At 38.0% G+C, this 25178-nt stretch overlaps 1 protein-coding gene across 2 annotated transcripts in view; it reads left to right on the top strand.

Moving 5' to 3' along the window:
- ASPG (asparaginase) overlaps window positions 1-25178 on the top strand; it is a 123980-nt gene that overhangs the window by 54942 nt on the left and 43860 nt on the right. For both annotated transcript variants that reach the window (XM_074291058.1, XM_074291057.1), the window contains exons 8-12: window positions 3092-3274; window positions 4350-4463; window positions 5756-5875; window positions 11126-11221; window positions 14551-14714. In XM_074291058.1, coding sequence (XP_074147159.1) covers window positions 3092-3274; window positions 4350-4463; window positions 5756-5875; window positions 11126-11221; window positions 14551-14714 — 677 coding nt within the window. The remainder of the gene's footprint in view (window positions 1-3091; window positions 3275-4349; window positions 4464-5755; window positions 5876-11125; window positions 11222-14550; window positions 14715-25178) is intronic.

The raw sequence follows: 25178 nt of genomic DNA, 5'->3' as shown, positions 1-25178 counted from the left end.
GGCAGAGCCCAGGGTCCCCTTCATGCCATCTGTGCCAGAGGACAAATTTAAAAGAGAATTAATGAGTATATCCCCATGAATACATGATTGCCTCAATAGAAGTACTTCTTCCAGCTATACCTGTTTGACTGTTGTTTATGACTTTCTCCAGGGGAGTCAACTCAAAACACATGGAGTTTTTCTCTAGTTTGTTTCATTACCCTCCTCCCTTCTTTCTCCCCCTTCTCCATTTCTCCCTGACTTTCTCCACCACCCTCCTCAACCTCTCCACCCCCTTTCTCCCTCCCCTCCTCCCAGAAGCAATGAGGATTAACTGATTTTCCCAGGGTCCCGCAGCCAGTAAGTGACTGAGGAGGCTGGGTTTGAACTCAGATCCTCCTGATTCCAGGACTAGTGCTCCATCTACTGACCCATCTAGCTTCCCTTCTCTAGTTCCTTTAACATTTTGTGGATACCAAAGGGTTTCCTGTAACTGATCCTACCCTCCATACATGACTAGCCCATCCCTTTAATCATACTAATAGTGGTTAATACTGAAATGTGCTGTGGTAGAGTTAGGGAGCCCTGGTCCTGTCATATACTGGCTGAGTGATCCTGGGCACGCACTTAACTTCTCAGGGCACCAAGCGATTTAAGACTAAATTATAGAGAAGCTGCTGATCTGGTTAGGTAAAGGTAGTCTCTCATTGAAAACTACTCATACTGAGAAATAGAAATACACACCCACAAATATATGTATCTATCTGTGTTGATAAACTCATAACCTGACCTATACACACCTATGCTTGTATGTCTATATAAATGCATGTACATATTTGTAACACAGATCAGATGGTGAATTCATACAGACCTGTAATCCCCTCCCTCAGCAAAGAAAGGAGTGAGGGAATTTTCTCAACTCTTCTTCAGGCCCAAGCTTTGTCATTATAATTACAAATGTATATTTTGAAAATTTTATATTGATTTTCTCATGGTCCTTATAGTAGTGCCATGAGGGAGGTTGAACAAGTATTATTATTAATTATCTACCATTATCATCACCTTCTTCAGTCCTATTTAATGGAGGAGTCTGCTGAGGTCTAATGGGGACAAATGGGATGCTCTAGATCAGTGGAGCTCAAACTTTTTAAATAGGGGGCCAGTTCACTGTCCCTCAGACTGTTGGAGGGTCTGGACTATAGTAAACACAAAACCTCACACTCTGTGTTCCAAATCACTACTAATCAGAGAAATGCAAATTAAGACAACTCTGAGATACCACTACACACCTGTCAGATTGGCTAAGATGACAGGAACAAATAATGATGAATGTTGGAGGGGATGTGGGAAAACTGGGACACTGATGCATTGTTGGTGGAATTGTGAAAGAATCCAGCCATTCTGGAGAGCAATTTGGAACTATGCCCAAAAAGTTATCAAACTGTGCATACCCTTTGATCCAGCAGTGCTGCTACTGGGCTTATATCCCAAAGAAATACTGAGGAGGGGAAAGGGACCTGTATGTGCCAAAATGTTTGTGGCAGCCCTTTTCATAGTGGCTAGAAACTGGGAAATGAACGGATGTCCATCAGTTGGAGAATGGTTGGGTAAATTGTGGTATATGAAGGTTATGGAATATTATTGCTCTGTAAGAAATGACCAACAGGAGAAATACAGAGAGGCCTGGAGAGACTTACATCAACTGATGCTGAGTGAAATGAGCAGAACCAGAAGATCACTATACACTTCAACAACAATACTATATGAATATGTATTCTGATGGAAGTGGATATCTTCAATATAGAGAAGATCCAACTCACTTCCAGTTGATCAATGATGGACAGAAACAACTACACCCAGAGAAGGAACACTGGGAAGTGAATGTAAATTGTTAGCACTACTGTCTATCTACCCAGATTACTTATACCTTCGGAAGCTAATAATTAACGTGCAACAAGAAAATTGGATTTACACACATATATTATATCTAGGTTATACTGTAACATATGTAAAATGTATGGGATTGCTGTTATCTTGGGGAGGGAGTAGAGGGAGGGAGGGGAAAATTTGGAAAAATTAATACAAGGGATAATGTTGTAAAAAAATTACTCATGCATATGTACTGTCAAAAAAATTATAATTATAAAATTAATTTAAAAAAAAGAAAGTGAAAAAAAACCAAAAAAACAAAAACCTCACACTCTGTCTCCACCCCTCAGCCCATTTGCCATAACCCGGCGGGCCGCATAAACGTCCTCAGCGGGCCTGGCCCACAGGCTGTAGTTTGAGAACCCCTGAACTAGACTATGTAGCACTTTGGTGACTGGTGAACACAGAAAGTTGATCTTCTAAAGTGTAGCATACAAGCAGCCAGAAAGACAGAATTCAAATACCATGAAGCCACAACCGGGTTCACACAAGATTTAGCAGCTACTACTTTTAAGACCTAGAGCATTCGTCATATGTTATACTGGATAACAAAAGAGATAGGATTAACACTAAGAATAACCTATACACTCATTGTGATCTCCCAGGGGGAAAATTAAATATTTACTGAAATAGAGATCTTTTAAAAGCATTCCTAAAAAGTCTAGAGCTGAATAAGAGTACGACATACAAACACAAAATTCAAAGAGGTGGATGTGAGTGAGAAATAAGAATAATAAAAATTATTATGTGGGAAAATGATACAGGTGTCCTCTTAAGAATTTCATGATTAAAAGAGTAGTTGGAAGGAGACTACTTATACAGAAGTTATGGGTATAAATTATTTTATTTTTATTATTATTTATTTTATTATTATTTTATTGGAACGATCTCAAAAAAGAATGGAAAAGTGAGAAGGATGCACTGGTGGAGGGAAATAAAGGAAGAATGGGAACACATAGAAAAAAGGGATACAAGGAAGAGTTTTTATGATGGAGAAATATCAAGTAATTAATGATTTGGGCATGCAGCTATATAAAACAATAAATTAAAACTCTTTAAACTTCCTAAAAAACCCTCCAAATTGGTCTCCTGACTCATGAACTCCTTTGCATCAGATCATACTGTTAGTTTTACTGTTTTCTCTTTGGTATATTCAGTTCTCATGATAGTCTCTCTCCTGTAGGTAAAGGCCTTCCTACAGCCCCCCATGAAGGGGGTGGTGATGGAAACTTTTGGCACAGGCAATGGACCCACCAATCCTGATCTGCTTTGGGAGTTGAAGAAGGCTACAGAGAGGGGAATGGTCATTGTCAACTGTACCCACTGCTTGCAGGGTTCTGTGACCTCAAACTACGCAGCTGGCATGGTGAGGGTGGGTTACGTTGGGGGTAGAGTCCAGACTGGTTGTATATCATTTTCTGCTCTGAACCATGGTTTGGGGATTGATCAACTGGCTCAAACATCTTTGGGTCTGACGTCAAATTATGCTGAGGAAAGAATCTGTTGATATGCTCGTGGAACTTGTGAGATGCCAGAATGGGAAAGTCCCTTAAAACCAGCTTCTTAAACTGTGATTCATGACCTCATTTGGGGGTCTTATAATTTAATGTGGGGGAAGTTGTGAAATTATGATTTATAATCAGTAAATATTTTATTTGTATACCTATTTTATATAACCTTGGAAGCATAAAAATTGCTTTAGTAAAAAGGGGTCCTTAGTGAAAAAAAACTTAAGAAGCCCTGGCTTAGAACATAGAACATTAGAACAATTTTTAAAACGTGAAAGTAAGTGTATATTACAGTAAAGAAGGGAGGCTAGAGCAATGAGGCAGTCTAGAACTCTTTTGTTCATGCACTATGTTGGTAACAAAAGCTTGAGTGCTAACACTGAAAATATTTACAGAGTGAAACTTTTAATTTTTTTTACATACATCCATTTTTTCATTTAGAACAGAAAATAAGGAATAAAGATCTTGGAAGGAATTTAGGGATCACTTAATCTAATTTCCTCATTTTCCAGATGAGGAAACTGAGGACCAGAGAGAAGGCTTAGAACTTTGGCTGGAGTTATAATGGATTACTGGTGGAATTACAGCCTAGCTTGCCTGACTTTTCCTGGCACACCACAAACATTATATCACTCACTCTCTTATCACCCCTGTCCTCCCGTAACTCTTTCCTTTTTTCCTCAATAATCCAGAGCCCTCATATTCCCAGTTCGGAGTCGGACTGAATAAGGTGTGCTCACAATTTCTCCAGCATGGCCAGACATTGTTTGGGTGGTGGCTTTCTATTTCAGCCATTTGGGCTCAGAGGTGAGCCGCAGAAAGTTTTTAGGGATAGGTGGGGGGGGAGGGGGATGTTGCCAGTCTTAGGGACCAGGGAAACTTTACAGAGCAGGTGATGTCTTTCTGGCCCCTCATCTTCCTTGTTCTCTAAAGGCTCTATCAGGTATTGGTATCATCCCTGGGTCCGATATGACATCTGAGGCAGCACTGGCCAAACTGTCTTATGTGCTGGGCAGGGATGATCTCGGCCTGGAGTACAAGCACAAGGTAAATATCCTGTTGGGCTGTGAGCTCCCTTATACATATGTGTTTGTTTACACTCGTCTGAGAATGGTTGTGTGAATGAATTTGAATGAGCTGTTGTCCATGTGGATACCATTTATGAATGAATATGTAAGTGGATATGTAAGGACCTCAGAGGGGATCTCAAAGTTCAGCACAAATCTGAACAAGAATTCTCCATAATATTGATGACAAGTGGTCATTTAGCCTTTTATTGTATTATTTATATTTTATTATATTTATATATTATATTTTAATTATGAGGAGCCCACTGTCTCTTGACAGCATATTCCACTTTGTTGTAGTACTGATGATTCAAAGGATTTCCTTTGTAATAAGCTTAAAAATGCCTATCTACAATGTGTCCCTGTTGTTCCTAGGTCTGCTCCCTATTATCTCTAATATTGGCAGGGGCATTGTATTAAGCATTTACTGTGTGCTAAGCCCTGTTCACAATGTGTTTAAGGGGAATATCTGTGTGTCCATATGTATATTTCTCCTTTTATTTTGTTAATGTTTGTGTATTTGTGAATTTATGGCTCTTTATTTCTATACAGGAGTGCTTGGGATGTAGGAAGATAGCAGTAGTTATCACTTGAGCTGAATCTTGAAAAAAAAAGGCACAAATGGAAAGGGACATAGAGAAAAAAAATGCAAGGAAACTGGAGATGTAATTTGTGGATTTTAGTGGTATCAAACCCAATAGGAACAAATGATTTATAACATGTCAGCCAAAAAAGTTTTGCACTGGGCATTTTTATGGAGCCCAGAATAAAGGAGGTGATAACGTCTCTGTTTTCTACCTTGATCAGATCATATCTGGAAAAGTGTGTCCAGTTCTGAATGCCATATTGGGGGGGCATTTAGTGGGAAAATGAGAGGACTGGAGATAATGCCATATCAGGTAGAGCTAGGGATGTTTAGCTTAGAAAAGACAATTTTGGCAGCCAGGGATGGAAGGTGGTAAAGCATTGTTGTCTTTCAGTATCTGAAAGAATATTATGTAAAGAAAGATTGTACTTATTCTTCTTGGTTTTTGAGGACAGAACTAGATTGTTTCAGGAATAAATTTCAATTAGGTATAAGGACAATTCTAACAATTAGAAGTGGAATGAGCTGAGCTCCTTCTGGAGACAAGTGACTCTGAAGGCCTTCAAACTGAGAGTGGATGAGTGACTTTCAATGAGATATTGGAGGAGCCATTCAAGTTCGACTCTAGGTTAGAAGAGAAATTTCTAATATCCTTTGATTCCAGGGAACATTTTCTCCTCTTCTAGCTATTGACCAAGAACTTGAGGGGGGAGATGACTCCTCTGTCTGAAGATTTCCAGATAACACTTCGGGATAGCAAATTTGTCCAGCTTATTGCCAACCTCCTCTACCTGAACTGCAGCCATGTGAGTGCTCATTTGTGATTGGCCCTACAGCTTTGTGAAACCTGGGGTCCTTACTGACTGTCCTATCCAACCACTCTAGGAACTGAATAACTGTCACTCTAGGGAAGAAAGCAGCTCTCCTCTCTGGCAAGTAAAACTGACATCTACTATTCTGGATGTATCCATAATTCATAGTTATTGTGTCAAACAAAAAAGCCAAATACAGAAAATTATATTAGGCAACTCCAAAGGGCAGAACCAGGTTTGATTCTCAGTTCTTTCAGCTATTAGCTTTATGACTATGTCTTTCTCCTTTGAGCCTGTTATGTTAGTTTGCTCATCTGTAAAGTGGAGACAATTCTGACTACTTACCATGATGATCTAATATGGACATATTCCTTGAAGAACTATAATATGCTATATTATTTTTCTGACATCCAGCTCTGACACATGCAAAGCATACAGCTAGCATTTAATAAGTGTTTGTTGAATGAAATAAAATTGAAATAATAGGGTTTTAGAGCTGGAAGAGATCTTAGGAAGAATCAGTATTAGCCCCCTCACTGTATGGTTGAGACACACAAAGATTTATCTAAGGTCACATATTAAATTAGTGAGGAGAAAGAAAGAGAATAAATCTCACATCTCCAATTCATAGTTTAATTTTAAAAGGGAAAAAATTTTCTTAAGCTAAATTGTAAAATAAACTAATTAAAACAATATAGATCCTATGAAGGTTCTATTTTTGGGAGAAGTTCTAGCTGAGGCTGAAAGATGACTGGGCAGGAAGAGGAAAGGATTTTTGCCATGGAATTATGGGAAGCTATCAGAAACTTTTTTCCATTCAGAGTAGAACAAGTGAAGGTGATAAGTTAGAATCTTATGACCTAAATGCATCTAATCTTACTCAGACAGATGACACTCTTTTCCTGGCTCAATATTTCTGTTGCCTTAATGTGAGGGGGGAAAAAAGGTTATTCTAGATTTTCTTTCTTTTTGCACCATTTTCCTCCCTTTAGAAGTAACTGGGTTTTTTATGCCTTCCATTCCCCCTCTCCCCTCATCTTAGTTACTTTTCACTGGTTCCTGCTTACTCCCACTATAAAATCTTTCCTCTCTTATAACAAAGACCATTTAAACAAAACAAAATCAACACACTGACCATTCCTGACAACTTGTTTTCTGCTTTTCTACCTTTCTGCCAAGAAGTGGGAAGTCTGCTTTTATCACTATGGGCTAATCCTCTGTAATCATAGTTGTACATTGCCTTGCTCTAGGGCTGGTGGTGGCTTTTCTGTTTTATTTTTATTGAAATAGTTTGGTTTTGCATTACTTTAATTTTTCTTTCTCCTCTCCACAATGGGTTTAAAAGCAATATCTTACCTTGCAAGGTTGTTGTGTAGATCAAATGAGATAATATTTGTAAAGTACTTAATATAGAGCTTCATGCATATTAGAGACATGGAAATGCTCACTCCCTTTCCTTTCCTCCCAATACTTATGAAGAAGAATTAAAAATAAAGGGAAAGGGGCAGCTAGGTGGTGCAGTGGATAGAGCACCAGCCCTGAATTCAGGAGGACCCGAGTTCAAATCTGGTCTCAGACACTTAACACTTCCTAGCTGTGTGACCCTGGGCAAGCCACTTAACCCCAGCCTCAGAAAATAAATAAATAAATAAATGAATAAACAGATAGATAGATAGATAGATAAATAAATAAAATTTAAAAAAATAAAAATAAAGGGAAAAAGCTATTTAACAAAACTACTTAAAACATCTAATATCTTTTAAAGATATTCTCTTGTATACTGTTGTGCTCATAGAGTAAGCCCTCCTGGTTCTGCTCATTGCACTCTTTCATACAAAAGTCTTCCCAAATTGTCCTGAATTCTCCATTTCTTACTGTGTAATAATATTCCATTCACATAGCATGATTTATTCAGCCATTTCTGTAGATGATGAATACCCACTTTGTTTCTGCTTTGAGTCAGTTTTTTTTTCCCTATCACAAAACTACTGCTATAAATGAATATTTTTGCATACATGGAATCTTTCTTTTACTTTCTTTGCTTCCTTGGGATAGCAACCCTAATTCAGTTTTTCAAACCAGAAAACTGGTTTCCTGAATTGATGAGACATTCATAGTGAGCGAAACCTTAAAAAGAATCTTAGTATGTCTGAGCTGGAAGGGACCTTAAAGATCACCTAATGCATATGAATGTATATGTGTATATAAGTGCATGAATATAGATTTCTATGCATACGTGTGTATGTGTGTGTGTGTATCTGTGTACGTGTGTGTGTGTGTGTGTGCGCTTAATTGTAGCCTTCTTGGGGGAGGAGGAGGAAGAAAAGGGGAAAAAAAATAATGTAAAAAGTGTATAGCAGAGAACAAAAGAAAACCTACAAAGAATCAAGGAAAAGTTGGGCAGCTCTGAACACAATGCATAGTATTTATTTTATAAGTTTTTTGAAATGGAAATTTATTTATATTTTGAATTCTCTCATGTTCTGTTGTATACATGATTTTTTTTCTTTTCCTATTTTATATTAAGTTTAAAGTAAATAAATAAAAAACAAATAAGCTAAAAAGGATCACCTAATCTGATGATGTCAAATTCAGAACCAGATCTTGAAAGGCTCTTGTTGACTTAGAAAACTCCGAGTTAATACTATCTGTATTATATTTTTACTTATTTTGTTAAACATGTATCTGGTCTGGGCAGCACTCATGAATCTTATGGATTCTCTGATTTAGTCCAGTTCCCTTTTTTTTTTTTAAATAAATGAGGAAACTAAGTTCCATGCTGTGTGTGTGTGTGTGTGTGTGTGTGTGTGTGTGTGTGTGTGTGTGTGTGTGTTATAACTTGGACTACAACTCAGGCATCTGAATTTTCCCTGGAATATGTAACCAAAAGCTCATCCCACTTTGCCCATTCTATCCCTTCTTTTATCCAGATATTTGAGAAAAAAATATTGGCCAGGGGATTGTTGGCTCAGTCTTTTGCCCCATTTTTCTTGGGTGGATAAGACTCTTGTCACTGAGCTTTTTTTCTTCCTTTTGGTGATGAATGAATGAATGACAAAAGCATTATGAGGTGATTACTCAGCTCTGAACATTGCTAAGTACTGGGGATACAGATGAGAAATGACAAGTCCTGGTGCTTTTACCCCGCTCATATTCTGAAAAAAAGGAAACAAACACATTTAGATGAGATGGCTGTTTCTAGAGTGAGCACTCAGAATCAAAGGAGAAAAGATTTGCCTTTTTGGATAAACCTCTGCAGGTTTTGGCAAATCCCTTATCCTCCCCGGGCCATCATTTGCTCATCTGAAAAGTGAAGAGTTGGAGTAGCTTGCTAGCAGCACTCATAGGGTCCCTTTTGGCTCCACATCTCTGATCTTTCTATGGGTAGATGTGTGTATTATCTGTATTACCAAGAACATTTTACAAAGTTAATTGATATAGACTCTGCAGTTCCTGCTTTGGAAATCTCCTTGCTATTAAAATTGTTTCATTCTTTGTTTTTGTATCCCTAGCACTTAGCACAGTGCTTAACTTAGTAGGTGCTTCATATATGCTTGTTGAAAATTTCCCTCACACACACATTTATTTGTTCGTCTATACTAGGTGTCTCCAAAAATCTTTGTACCATGGGGGTGGTGGACTGCCAGCAAGGGCTTCCACAGTGTTAATTGATGCTTGCCTGTGGTAGATTGCCAGATTAAAGGTGCCATTGATGTCCACTGTTTTATTATAGCTTTAGTTATTAGCTACTCTTTAATAGAGAGTGGGACTCATGATGCTTTCATTAGCTTTGTAATCAGGGTTGGGTTATGGGAGCTTGATGCAGGTGGCTGAGGATGGTAAGTGGGCAAGAGCCTATGCCAGTCTGTCTTATGGCATCTTATTTCCTGTATTTGCCCAAACATTCCCACAGCAGGATCTAAGATGTGGCCAGGGAAGTGTCTGACCACACAAGTCCAGAACCACAGAATGTCGTTGAAAGGCACCTCCAAGGCCACCTCAGCTAGTTCCACCCATAACTGAAAAAAGAATCCTTCTCAGTGCAATGACTGGGTATCCAGCATCTACATGAGGACTCCTAGGAGGGGAATCATGCTGCTTTTTAAGGTAGTCATACAGCTTTGGGACAGCTCTAATTGAAAGCCTTTTATGATATCAAGCTTTAGTTTGCCTCTTCGCAACTTTGAATCATTGCTCCTCGTTCTACTCTTTGTAACCAAGCAAAACAGGTCTCACCCTCTTCCATTAGCCAGCCTTTCAAGTCCTTTTCAAGGCTGCCATATTCCCCCTTAGTCTGCATTTTTTCAGACATCATATCCCCAGTCATTTCTATTGATTCTCATATGGCATATGTTTAATGGAGACTCTTCACTATTCTTGTTGAATCTGGGGCTTTAAGAAACCTTAAGGTTAGCAGATGGGATGATTGGCAGTGTGGGTTCCTATAATCATTATTACTTAAAAAGAAATATTACAATGTAGAGGAAAATATCCTGCATATGGGATCCAGAAGACTAGGGTTGGAATTCTAGGTCCTCTGCTTTCTAACTCTTGCAAATTTGAGCAAATCAATTAATTTCTCTGAGCCTCAGTTTCCCTATGTGTAAAAAAGAATAATGAAAATAACTTGCACAAAAAGGCAAGTTGTTGTCTAATAAAGATCTGTGGTTTTAGTTACAATCCTCTTTTTTTTTCTTCTCTTCTACTCTATATGGAAACTCACATCTTATTTGATGTTAACAAATTTAATAAAAAATAAAATTTTAAAATGTCCTTGGATATCCTGTTGTATGTGCCTCATGGGGCTGTTGTGAGAAAAGTGACAAGGAACCATTAAAGCATGAAAGGATGAGTCAGATTGTGCTGTGCAGTTAACAAAATACTTTGCTTTTGCCATCTCATTTGAGCTTTTCTAAAACCCTGTGAAGTGTTCTGTATGGAGATGCAATATTGACCGGACTTTCCAACTCTGGAGTCCTTGTCACAGAGAATGCCAGATTTCTAAGGGTCTAATGGAGCTCCTCTAGTCTGATCCTCTCATTTTGCAGATAGAGAAACTAAGATACAGAGAGAGGGAGAGTCTTTCTTGAGGTCACAAAGGCAGTGCCAGAGATGGGACTCCAGGTTTCAAGTGCATTGTCTTTCCCCAGTACCATTATTATTTTGGCTTTTTTGCTTCTCAAGGGTGCTGGTGGAGGGGGTGCTGAACAGTGACTCGGATTGCAGTGATCTTTCTGTTCTTAGGATCTGGATGCTGTAAGGGACTCTCTGACTCCTACCTTGGCCTGTGCTGCAGCTCGAATGGGGGACATGGAGACCCTGGAAGCCATCTTCGAACTGGTGAGCCTGCCCTTTGGCCTTCGAGAACCACAGGCAGAACTCATTTTCTCTCCCTATCAAGCTTTTCTCAAGAACTGAGTATGAAGGCACCTTTAGAGGCATAGAGGGTGCCTTTGGAAGGACCTGAGAAAGCATCTGGTTTAAATTCTTTTATTATGTAATGAAACTAAATTCTCTGGTAGGAAGGGGATCTTGTTCAAAGTCACACAGCCAATCAGTAGTAGAATGGGGAATAGGGCCCAGGCCAGGGGTTTTTCCAGCATGTCATTGTCTTTGATGCATATGGATTAAGTATCTACTCTTTTTAAGATCCTGAGATCAATCAAGTCAGTCCTTCAATGACTTCAGAATCTGTTAGTGATGGGGAAAGATCACACAGACAGACCTTTAAGAAGGTAACTAAGCTTTTGAGGCATCTAAGGTATTCTAAGTGCCAGATGAATTGTCTACTAGCCTGTGAGCTCATGAGGGTAGAAACTTTCTCATTAGATCATATAATCTGAGATAGTAGAGTTGGAAGAAACTTGGAAGTTTCCCAATAGTTTCTTTTGATGGATGATCTTCCAACTTCCACTTGATATCACTTCTTTAGTGATCAAGGCTGTCCAAGATGGAATGAACAGCCTTAGGAGACTCTTATGAGACTTGAGCAGAAAAGGAGAGAGAAAGACATGCAGAAAAAGAGATAGCAAGAGACTGAGAGAGACAAAGAGATAGAAAGGGAGAGACACAGAGAAAGAGAGACATCATTTGGAATTGTCTTAGAGTTTTCAGTAAAGTCTTTGTTAAAGGTCCTTGACTGAAGCAAACAGGGTAGGGATGATATGAAGAGAGAAGAAAAAGTTTAGAATAGATGCATAGGGAAGTGAAGTAGGCAACAGAGAAAGATAGGAGAGAAAGAGACAGAGTTTCTCTTTTTTTAGAGAGAAAGAGAAAACGGAGGGATGGAGTGAGAGGGATGGAGGAGTGAATTTATCTTTGGAGGTTTTCAGGTAGAGTGTGGTTAACAACAGCGGAGTTAAGCATCCTGAGCCAGATTAAAATGAAATTGGGAAATAATTAATAGAATAAATAAAAATACAATAAAACATAGATAATATTACATTTTAAAACTAAGTCAATTTGCAGAATGCAGGGATTTTTCTGTATGACTAGTGGCCCTGTTTCTGATTAGTGGCTTCTGTTTCTGACGTTTGACGTCACTGGTCAACAACCCCAAAAGCTGCAGAGAAGGATGAAAACTGAGGAAAGGTTATCAAATTTAGTGATGAAGAGATCATTGGTAACCATGGAGAGAGTAATTTCAGTTGAATGATGAGGTTAGAAGCCTGATCTGGGACTGTGTTATGATGTGAGCCAGCAATAGGGGAGGAGCCAGTGATTAAAGAGACTGAAAATGAGGAGAGAGGGAATGAGAAAAGGGGCAAGTTCTTAGGAAGATAGGAGGTACCAAGTAGGTAGCGATGTAATTTTCAAGAAGGCTCACTTTCTCTTCTGAGACTGGAGCAAAAAAAGAGAGGGAGAGGGAGAAAGAGAGAGAGACACAGAGAGGGGTAGAAAGGGAGAGACAGAGAGATACAAAGACAGACATGATTTGGAATTGTTTTAGAGTTTCCAGTAAAGTCTTTGTTAAGGTCCTTTATTGAAGCAAAGAAGGTAGAGATGATATGAAGAGAGAGGAAAAAGTTTAGAACAGATGCATAGGAAAGTGAAGTAGGCAATCAGGCAAAAAAAACAAAACAAAAAAACGATTAGCATGCAGCTATGAGGGAGCACTGAAATTATAAAACAAATTTGGAGTTGACTTAGTTTTTGCAGTTTAGTGACTATCTCATGTTCAGCAGAACTCTGGGAGTCTGATCTTGTGATTTCCAGTAATGAGGAGCTCATTACCTCCTAAGGTCAGCTTTTCTCCTGGATATCTAATTCTTAATTCTGACTTCTGGGATGAGAAAGAATTAGTTTAATTTCTGTTTGATATTATTTATCTACTTGGCAACAGTGATCATACCTGATTTAAATCCTTTCTTCTCCCAAAAGTAAACATCCCCAGTGCCTTCATATGCTTCTGGCTTCTGTAAATGAGGAGAATAATTATAAAATGAATAAATGGTGGAGATGATGAGAGTTTAGAGGAGAGAACAATTGCACCAAGATGAAACATTCAGCAAAGACTTCCTGGAAGAAATAAGCCTTGAAGGATAAATCAGAGTTAGAAAGAGATTAGGGAGGACATGTGCTATGAATTACAAGAGAAAGTCATATTCATTATTGGATAGGAAAGCATTGAAGCCCCTCAAGGCTCAATCCTGGTCTATTAAGATTTAGGCAGATCTTCTCAACTTTGGCTGTAGCAAAGGGACACCTGAAAAGCAACATGGAGGGTTCTGAGCTGGAGAGAAGTTTTTAGCTATCTAAAAAGGCATGGCTGATTTCAAAGCACAGACTATAGATGGAATTATAGGATTTAAAATAGGAAGGGATGTTGGATATCATTCAGGCTAACCCCTTTTATTTTACATGTAGGGAAACTGAGGCCTTGAGTTGTTAAATGATTTATCCAAGGCCACACAAAAAAGTATCACAAGTGAGTGAGTGAACCGAACCCACTTCATCCAAACCCAGTGCTTTCTTAATATCCTTTGAATCTTGAAAGTCATTTAATCCAGTGATTCTCAACTTTTTTTTCACAGTGGTAGAACCTTTAATTTATTTATATTTTTATATTTGGAGACAGTTGGGGTTAAATGATTTACCCAGTGTCACACCTTTTTTGAACTCTGTTCCTGACTCCAAGGCTGACATTCTAACCACTGCATCACCTAACTGCCCTGAATCCTTAAGTTTAAACAGAACTTTGGCAGAATCTTTGTAGTAAAATATTTTAAAATTATTATTTTAATATCCACTAACAAGCAAAATAGAATTCATTCAAAAACAACAAACTAGTGGTGTTCAAGGTTCATTGCAGCACAGTTAGAGAAACACCGGCTTAATCCAGTCACCACATTTTACAGATAGGGAAATTGAGGCTCAAAGATTCTAAGTCATTATTTGCTCAAGGTCATGCATCTAGTAAGTAGCTGAGTTTCAAACTAGCTCCTCCATCTCCAAATCCAGTGGGTTTCTACTTGGGTTCACAACTGAAATCATTTATATACAGAAGGTAAAACACACATTCATCTTTGGGGTGGTAGTGGTGATGGTGATGCTCATTGGCCTGTTGTTGCTTCTGAATAGATGAGCCAATAGACAATGGCTTTGTCTCAGTGACCCACTTCCTCCCATTCTCCAATTTCTATGAATGATGTCTCTCTCTCTGTTTATAGGGTGGCGATCTGAGTGAGAGTGACTTTGATGGCCGTACTCCCCTGCACATGGCTACCCGAGGTGGGCATGTGGGTACTGTCCAGTACCTTCTGAGGAATGGGGCAAAGGTGAACAGCTGGGATGGTGACAGGAACAGCCCGCTGTTGATAGCAGTGAAGGGCAGGTACTGTGGGAGCCAGTGGTGGGAGAGGGTGAGAGGGAATGGCAGATCTGGCTTTGGGGGTGATGGCTTGGTTGCTTGTGAGGATTCTCCAATCATTTTTTGTTAACAAGGAGACAGTTGGTGTCTAAAGAAGGAACTCAGACCTGGGGGAGCCTTGGCAGCTAGGGATAGAGCACCAGAGCTGGAGTCATGAAGACCCTCTAGCCTTGCTTAAAGATTTTTATTGAAAAGGAACTCATCACTTTCTGTGTGAGAGTCCATGGCATTCTGGGACAACTGTAATTTTTAAGAAGTTTTGCTTTAAATCAAGTCAAAACATGCTTGTCTAACTTCTCCTGTATTGTTTACAGCTCTGCCCTCTGGGATCAAGCAGAGCAAAGCTCGTTTCTTCACGAATACCATTCATATAATTGAAGAAAGACCCTCTCAGTCAGGGCTTTTTGATCTTTTTTGAGTCATGGACTCCTTTGGAAGTCTGGTGAAGCCTTTGGACCCCTTCTCTATCACCTTTTTAAATGCATAAAATATGTATTATTGTAGAGAGAAGCCAAGTATATTGAAATATATATGTGTGTTTATGAGTGAGTATGAAATATAATTATCAAAGTATTTTTTAATCCCAAATACTCCCCTCCTTAGTCTGACAAAAATCAAGTTCACAGAATCAGGTATAAGAATTCTGGTTCTAAGTTTTCTGTTCTCTAGGCTGCACTTTACGAGTTCATTTCATTAGTCCACCTATTGCTCTTTCAGCATGCGAGCTACTTTGAAGCTCTCCACTTTGCCAATGTCCTTCATAAAATGTGGTACCCAGAACTGATCACAGGACTCCAGATGTGGTCCTACTTGTGATACCTGGCCAGGATGGAACCAGATGGTGGTGGGATATGGTGTGGGGGTAGGGGTGGGGAAGAGCAGGATAGAATGACAAAAGCCTCAATTCTATAAGAACACACTCAGTTTTACAAAACACAAAGGAACAGACATTTGTTCAAGAATAGACAAAAATATATCTCTGAATAAACATAATCTTCTTCAAAGAGGGAAAATTATTTGCTCAATGTCATATCTGGTATAAAGTTTAGCTCTGAACCCAAGTCTTTTTGATTCTAGGTGCTTAATTCTATTCCATAATCCCATGGTACCTTTTATACTATTCTGACTTCAATTTGGCATTTTGTGCTATCCAATTTAGTATTTGCTTTGTTCAACTCTTTTGAAGATTTCTTGGCAAAGAATTAGAGTGGTTTTTATTTCCTTTTCCAGTTCATTTTACAGATAAGAAAACTGAGACAAATAGGATTAAGTGACTTGCCCAGGGTCATACAAATAGTCTGAGAACAGATTTGAATTTAGGAAGATGAGTCATTCTGACTTCAGGCCCAACTCTATGCATTGTGTCATATAGATGCCCTAATTTGGTACTTAAAGCCCTGTATAATCTGGCTTCAACCCACCTTCCCATTATCATTGTATAGAACTTGGGGCAGCTAGGGGGCACAGTGGATAGAGCACCAGCCCTGAATTCAGGAGGACCTGAGTCCAAATCTGGTCTCAGACACTTAACACTTCCTAGCTGTGTGACCCTGGGCAAGTCACTTAACCCCAGCCTCAGGGAAAATAAAAAATCATTGTATAGAACTCTCCAATCCAGCTGAACTTTCTGTCTTGCTATTTTCCTGTGTGCTATTGCATTTTTCATCTGGATGTCTTTTCACTGGCTATCCCCCAAGCTTGGAATGCTATCCCTTCTCACTTCTGCCTCTAAGAATCTACAATTTCACTTGGCATATTAATATTTGCCTGCAGTCCTTGCTTTTAAGAAGACTGGGATTGGTGAATCTCCTGAGCTCTGAAGTTCTGAGTTGCAGTGGGTTTAGATGGATCCAGTAGCATTAGTATGAGTGAGCCTCTGGGGTTGTGGGGCCACTAGGTTACTAATCATCCTTAGTTGTAATCAGAGTAGCAAAGCTCCTGAATTTATCAGACTGGAGCCAGGCCCTTCAATAGCTCTTTTTCTTTAAATTTGGGTAAAATAGAGAGACTTAATCTTTAAAAAAAAAAAAAAAATTTTCCTTTAAATCTCAAAAGTATAGGGGCAGCTAGATGGTATGGTGGATACAGCACTGGCCCTGAAAGAGGACCTGAGTTCAAATTCACCCTCAGACACTTAATACTTTCTAGCTGTGTGACCCTGGGCAAGTCACTTAACCCCAATTGCCTCAAAACAAACAAAAAACCTCAAAGTACCACTTTCTAAATTAAGCCTTTCCTGATCACCTCAAGACACTAATGCCTTCCTCAACCAAGTCATCTTTCCTTTATTTTATATATGATTTTTATATATGATGTCTCCCTTTATGGAATGTAAACCCCTTAAGGACAAGGACTTATACTCACGTCTTCATAGTATCAGTGTCTAGTACAGAGGGCAGCCAAGTTACAGATTGGAAAGAATGCCGGACCTAAAAATCAGGAAAACATGGATTCAAATATGGCTTCAATCCCTTAAGAGCTATGTGACACTGAACAAGTCATTTTACTCTGTTTGCCTCAGTTTCCTCATTTGTACTGATCTAGAGAAAGAAAAGGCAAACCACTTGAGTTTCTTTACCAAGAAAACCCCAAATAGAGTCGTGAAGATTTGAACACACTAAAATGACTCGACAATAACAACCCACATCTTGGCATGCAGTAAGTGCTTAATAAATGCTTATTGCTTGATGGATTGATTCACAAAGTCCTATATATAAAGCAGTCCTTTCCCTCAAATATCTCATATTTTACTTCTAGATTAAAAATCACCTTTATAATCTGAATGGGCTATGTACAGAAGAGATAGCTACAAAACTAATGCAGACAAAATTAAAAACAAAGCTGGGAAGTGGACAACTGAGTTTCTCTCTGTAAAGGCCTTATTTCTGAAGTATTTAGGAAATTAAATCAGATTTATAAAAATAAAAGCCATTTCCCAATTAATAAATAGTCAAAAGACATTAATAGTCAGTTGGCAGATGAAGAAATCAGTTATCTATAATCATGTGAAAAAATGCTCTAAATCACCATTGATTAGAGGGATACAAATTAAAACAACTCTGAGGTGCCATCCCAACACCTATTATATTGATTGATATGACAGAAAAGGAAAATGACAAATGCTGGCAGGGATATGAAAAAAATTGGGATACTAATGCACTTTTAATATATTGTGTTGTAAAGTGATCTAACCATTTTTGGAGGGCACTTTGGAACTATACCTAAAGACTGTATGTATTCTTTGACCCAGCAATGGCAATACTAGGCAATCCTAAAAAGATCAAGGATAAAAAAAGGATCTATGTTTACAAAAATATTCATAACAGTTTTTTATGATGGCCAAGAATTAGAAATTTGGGGATCCCCATCTATTGGAGAATAATTGAAGAAGTTGTGATGGAATACTATTGTGCTATAAGAAATGAAGAGGGGATGGTTTCAGAAAAACTTGGGATGACTCATGCAAAATGAAGTAAGTAGAACCAGGGCAACATTGTACAGATGTTCCACTGTGAAAGACTTAGCTACTCTACACAATACAATGATCTAATACAATTTCAAAGGGCTCATGATGAAAAATACTATCTATATCATGAGAAAAAAAAAAAAAACAACTGATGGAACTTAAAGTGCAGATTGAAGTATATTTTTTTATTTACTTTATTTTTCTTGCTTCTTCTCCCCTCCTCCAATGTGGCAAATATGGAAATGTTAAATTACACACATAAATTCATATGTATAATTGATACAATAGTGCTTGACTTCTTGATGAGTAGAGATGGGACAGGAGAGAAAGAATTTGAAACTCAATTTTAGAAATTGAATAGTACAATATAATAATTTTTAAAAAGAAGGAATAGTTGGTAATCAGTACTAGGAAGAGAGGATATCTTATTCACCCATCTTGGGAAATCTGGATGAACTTCCTGGAGAAGTGATTGTTTTTGTGAACTTCGCTACCCTCTCCATTTGTAAATCTTCTCACTCTGATTTGTAGCTGCTGAATGAAAAGCACAAATGGGATGGAATTTTGTTGTATACTAGAATTAAATATGAAGAATGGCAGCTGATAGTTATTTAGTCCTTTACATACATTACTGTATTTCATTTGGGTTTTATAAGAACTCTTCAGTAAGCATTAAAGGTCATCTTCTCATTGTGCAGATGAGAAAAATGAGGCTAGAAAAGACCTGTCCATGGTCATAGAGCTAGTAGGTACCTGAGGAAGATTCAATGCCATTTCCCACAACTCTATGCACTATAATATACCCATTCTATTGATGAACATACACACAGAGAGAGAATAATTTAGATATGTACAAATAACTATTCAGTTACATATACATATATGTACATATACATACATTTCCCATGGTGGATAGATAAGATATCCTCTCTTCCTAGTACTGATTAACAACTATTCCTTCTTTTAAAAAATTATTATCCTGTACCATTCAGTTTTTAAAATTTTGAATTTTAACTTCTCTCCTTCCTACCTGTCCCTCCCCAACTAATTGAGAAGTCAAGCTATTATATCAATTATATCACTATTATATCAATTATATATATGAAGTTTATGTATGTGACTTAACATTTCCATATTAGCCATGTGGTGGTGGTAGGAAAGCAAGAAAAATAAAGTGAAAAAAGTATGCTTTAGTCTGTACTCAAGAGTTCCATTAGGCTTTTTTTTCTCTCTCATACTTTAAATAGCATTTTTCATCATGAGTCCTTTGGAATTATATTGGTTCATAGTATTGTGTAGAATAGCTAAGTCTTTCACCATTGATTTTTCATACATTGTTGCTGTTACTGTGTATAATGTTGCCCTGGTTCTGCTCACTTCATTTTGCATGAATTCCTATAAATCTTCCCAAGTTTTTCTGAAACCATTTCCTTTATGTACATATGCACCACAATCACAATACATGCAGATCTGCCCAGATACCCATTGATACATGTTAATTTGTAATCATACTCATATGTATATAAATAAGCATGTAGACACACCCTGTCATACAAAGAAAGAACTCACATTTCCATATACTAGACCTATGAGAAATGAAGTTCTAATATTATTGTATTCATTTTAGAGATGAGAAATCAGAGAGGCTAATATTTCTACGTACTAGCCCTATGAGGGATGAAGTTTTAATATTATTATATCCATTTTAGAGGTAAGGAATCGGAGAGGTAAAGTGCCATCCTCATAGATATTCACATAGATAAATTCAGACACATATGCAATGGCAGGAATATAGATGCATATATAGTGTACACTATCCATATCAGGCAGGCAGTGCAGTGGATAATATGCTGAAGCTGGATTTAAGAACTAAGTTCAAATCCAGTCTCAGATAAATCCTGAACAAGTTATTTAACCACTATCTGCTGCATTTCCCCATCTGTAAAAAAGGGAATAAAAAGAACATCTACCTTTTATTGTGGATAAAATGAGATCATATTTATAAGATGCTTTATAAATTTTAAAGCATTTGAAGCTATAAAAATGCTAGGTTGTTATTATTATATATCACACACATGTATAGGCATATACATATCATTACCTAGATTTCTAGATATCCATATGAGTAGAAGCATACAAATATATATATATATATATACACACACACAGATATTCAAATATATACCTGGAGACACAGAAATACACAAAGACAGAGACTCAGGCCCAGATGTATATACAGGCCAAGACACAAACACACCTGTGAATGAACATTTATCTTCATGTAAATGAGAAGATATAAATAAGCACCCTTAGATACCCTATCATGTAAGTCTGAGCACACACAGTCACAGGAATACATGTAGATATGTAGTCAGTTCAATAGTTACCAAAAGTGGTGGCTGCCCAATGTCAATTCTGCCACAGGCTTTTCCTGGCAATATTGTCACTGTCTGTCCCTTATTCACAATGGTTAGAGCCCATACATGCTGATTCCCAGGGATTCTAGCTGAGTGTTTTGACCTAACCCTTATTCTTTATCCCCAACCAAGAGCTGGTCTGGTCCTGGAGAGTGATCTTGCGTTTGACCCTTGGTTCAGGTCTAGCTTAGCTAGGCAGGGCAGGAAGGTCAGGATAGGATGTGAGTTTATGAAGTAACATGAGCACATTCTGAAGAGATGTGACCAAACTGGTTTCCTCTCCTGCCAGGGTAGGTTTGGGTGGGAGTGGATGAAAAAAATAAAATGGGGTTCAACTCCTCCAGAATCAGACCTGGTGTTGTCTTAGACCATATAGCATCAACTGGTGGCAGAGGCTTTAGAAGAAGCAGGAAATGGGAGGAAACCATTTACTGGGATAGGAATCCAAGGGAGGAATGTACTCATCTCCCTGAATAATCAGTTTGGAGCAGTGAAGGAACCCCGAGCTAGGAGTCAGGAGACCTAAATCTTAGTCTCAGCTTTGTCAATGACTCACTGAGGGATCCTTGATAAGTCCCTTCTTATTTGAGTCTCAGGTTTCTTATGGCAACATGAATCCTCTCTTCTTCACAGAAGAGTCATGAGGATCACTTGTTATTATGAGAAAACACTTTATATACCATAAAGAGATGGTATGTAAGCCTGGTGGAGTGGAAGAGTTCAAGGAGGGCTCTTTTAGGATTGAGGAGACTGCAATCTGCTTGTAAGCAGTTGGGAAGGAGCAAGTGATGGTGGAGAGATTAAATATGAAGGGGAGAGAAATGGTTGTAGCAAGGTCATGGAAAAGAGCAGAGGAATGGGGTTGTTGATAGTAGAGGTGGAGTCTTCAGGTAGTTTGGGATTCACTTAAACACATTGCAGGTGACAAGAAAAAAGAATTCCTCTCATGTGGATGGATATTTAGGTTCTGCCTTGCCTTCTCCTTGAGAATTGAGGACTGAGAGAAGAAAAACCTTCACCTTTATTGGATTTATTGAGTGCTTCCTATGGCTGAACTAGATAAAATGTAATTGGGTAGACTTGTGATGGAGAGAGCCATATACATATAGAAAGAAGACTATGGGAATGAATGTGCATCACAAAATACTATTTTCACCTTTTTTTGGTTGTTGTTATTTGTTTTTTTTTTTTTTTTCTCTTGTTTTTTTTTCCTTTTTGATCTGACTTTTCTTGTGCCATGACAAATGTGGAAATATATTTAGAAGAATTGCACATGTTTAATCTGTATTGGATTACTTGTTCTCTAAGGAGGAGGGTGAGGAGGAGGCAGGAAGAAAACTTTGGAACACAAGATTTTTCAAGCATGAATGTTGAAAACTATCCAGGAGAGAAGAAGAGGAAGATTGCTGAATGGTTAGGGGATTGAAAAACAAAGGAATCCTTACTTAGGGATTACTGGCTCCTATTTCTAATTGCATTTGTAAGGCATAAATTACTAGAATTTAGATTTTTAGATATTTAAGATTTCTTAAATTGTTTAATCTTATTGTTACCAAATAGAAACATGTACCTACAAATTCTTGGGAACTGGAATTTGAGCATCTGATGTAATATGCCTTCCTGGCAGTTACAATTACTAGTCTACCCTATGTCCAACAGAGTACCTTTGATCACTGACTTTTGCAGTGTCAACTCTACCCGGCTCGCCTCCTCTGAGGCCTTCAAAGGTCTCTGGCCACGATCTCTTGAATCCATAGTTTAATAACCAGTAGCACACTCAAGAACAGCCACGTGTAATCTTAAAAGCCTTTATTATACCTACTCACATAATGCCCTGACTTGTCAGCTCCCTAGTGAACACCTGGTCTGAAGACCCACATGTTCATTACCAAACTCCTTACCTCTCAGCTATCCATCAGCTTGGCTTGGCTACCCCAGATTAGAGAGCCAGGTTAAAGAGAGTGACTGCTGTCTGCAGTGGGCTTATAAAGGGTCTGTGAGGTCACACACACAGCCAACCAGCGAGAGAGCTGTCACCCATTACGAAGCTATCTCAATATGGACAGGATCCCACCCACAGGGCAGTCCTATATCCACAGAGATTACTTCTGGGCCACTCAAATCTCCTGTTGCGCTGTGCCCACCCATTTAAAGGGCCCTTACAATCTGAGAATCTCTTTTAAGTTTAGTTGTAGACAATTAGAATCGATTTAAGTATCTTTAGAACTTTCGAGGTTTCCTTCAAACTTTTACTTTGCTTGGATGAAAGGTTTTCAGTACTTCAAACTTCTAGTCCTGCCTACAATACTTCAAACTCTACCAACCATATGCTCACTCTTTTCTGGTTCCAAAGCACAAATTAATTTAGTTCAACAGCACCTTATGGAGCAGCTATTGTGCAGCCAGCCCTATGCTCTGGGTTATGGGGAGCTAAAGAACTAAGATATGGCTTTTGCCTATTAGGGTTTTATGATCTAGTTTGTAGGAACAGGACCAAGAATATACTATCAGAAGTAATAATAGCTTTAAACAAGACTAATTTCTCTTTGTCCACTTTGATTTAAGCATGGTATGGTGAATAGGGAGTTACTCTCAATGTCAGGAAAACTTAGATTCAGTTTTACCTATGATACATGTGATCCTATATAAGTCACCTAAAATCTTGGTCTCCCTAGAAAGCTTTCTAGGTCAACAAGTTGAGACTTGTATTAGTAGAGGGAGTTTGTGCATAGAAAATTCCCCATATCAATGAAATTGTAGGTCTGAGTCATTTATTAATATAAATGTTGTATAAGACAACATGGAAAGCCACTAGATTTTGAGTCAGCTCCAATTTTCCTAAATAAGTCATGGTATTTTAGAATCTCTATTGCAGTGGTCCTCAATCTTTTTAAATAGGGGGCCAGTTCACTGTCCCTCAGACTGTTGGAGGGCCGGACTATAGTAAAAACAAAACCTCACACTGTCTCCGCCCCTCAGACCAATTGCCATAACCCGCGGGCTGTAGTTTGAGAACTCCTGTTCTATTGCCTCAGGTATAAAATACAGACAATAATATTTGCAATAACTGCCTTGCAAAGTTATTTCAGGAAGGTACCTTACAAATCATATATACACCAATATTGCAATATCTATGGTATTTCATCGATAGAGTAGTTCCCTCCAAAAGTGCAGATTGACTCTTGCATAGTATCATCTTGTGAAATTTTTAACTCTCTTCCCATAAATAGTCCTGTAAGAATCTATCCAATATACTTGAAGCCTTCCTTTAGAATTTTTAATCTTTTATTAGTAACAGTATAACACACAGTTCCTCATTTGTTATCCTAACTCTTGCTACATGTTTAGCCTGCCTTCTTTTTCCTTTTTAAAAATTAAATTATGCTTTTTCAGTCAACAAAAATCTGTCCCTCGACTCTTCTCTTTCTATTGAGAAAGAAAGAAAGACAAAGCCCTTGTAACTAAATGTGTATAGTTAAAGCAAACAAATGTCCACATTGGCTGTTTAAAAAAAAAAGTCTATCTGCACGGTGAGTCCACCACCTTTCTATCAGGAGGTGAGTAATGTACTTTTTTCCTTAATCCTCAGTAATTGTGTTTGGCCATTGTGTTGTTTTTATAATATTGTTGTCATTGTAAAAATCATTCTCCTGATTCTGTTACTACCACTCACTCTACTATTAACTTAACTCAATATTGGTTCATCTTCCAGATTTCAATGAAGCCATTTTCTTCATCATTTCTTATAACATAATAATATTCTATTATATTTAAATATCAAAACTTGTTCAGCCTTCCCCTGATTGGTGAGTACCTCCTCATTTTGTAGTCCTTTAATATCTCAAAAAGAGCTTCTATAAATATTTTGGTGCATCCTTACAGGGGTTTTTAATCATCTTTTGCTTAAGATAAATACCTTACTCAAATATCCTCCCTCTAATTTGCCATTCTTCCTTTTTCCTTTTCTGTCCTGTTTCATTGTTGAATGAAATGTATTTCTGTACTCAGCTATATGTGTGTATCTTTCCCTCTGTTGTCCAGTTTGGAGAAAAGTGTGATTCAAGTATCACCTGCTTTCCCCAGACTTTCCTTCTTATTTGTATAGACTTCTCTACCTGTGTACTCCAATTATGTGAGATAATTTGCTCATTCTTCCTCTCCCTTTCTCCAACTCCTCATTATATTTCCCTCCTCTCTATTATCTTTTAAGGTCATCAGAGCATAACCGAAATAGGAAATGAAATGAGCAGATTGGCAAAGAAGTACAAAATCTTACTTAAGCAACCAACTCTCTGAAAATTAGAGTAGATCAAATAGAAGTTAATGATTCCATGAGACAAGAAATATAAAAAGAAGTCCAAAGATTTTTTAAAAATTAGAAAAAATATAAGATATCTCATAGCAAAAACAACTGGAATAGAAAGCAGATAGATCAAGGAGGGAAAATTAAGTCATTGGACTTCCAAGCCCACTATCTTATTAGATTCCCTCTGTGAACTATAATGAGAAGAAGGTTTAGAGGGGACACATATTAGAGTAACAGTT

This window comes from Sminthopsis crassicaudata, chromosome 2 (assembly GCF_048593235.1).
Source record: "Sminthopsis crassicaudata isolate SCR6 chromosome 2, ASM4859323v1, whole genome shotgun sequence".
NCBI lineage: Eukaryota > Metazoa > Chordata > Mammalia > Dasyuromorphia > Dasyuridae > Sminthopsis > Sminthopsis crassicaudata.
Note: the sequence above shows the minus strand (reverse complement) of the source record. Positions and strands in the feature narration are given on the sequence as shown.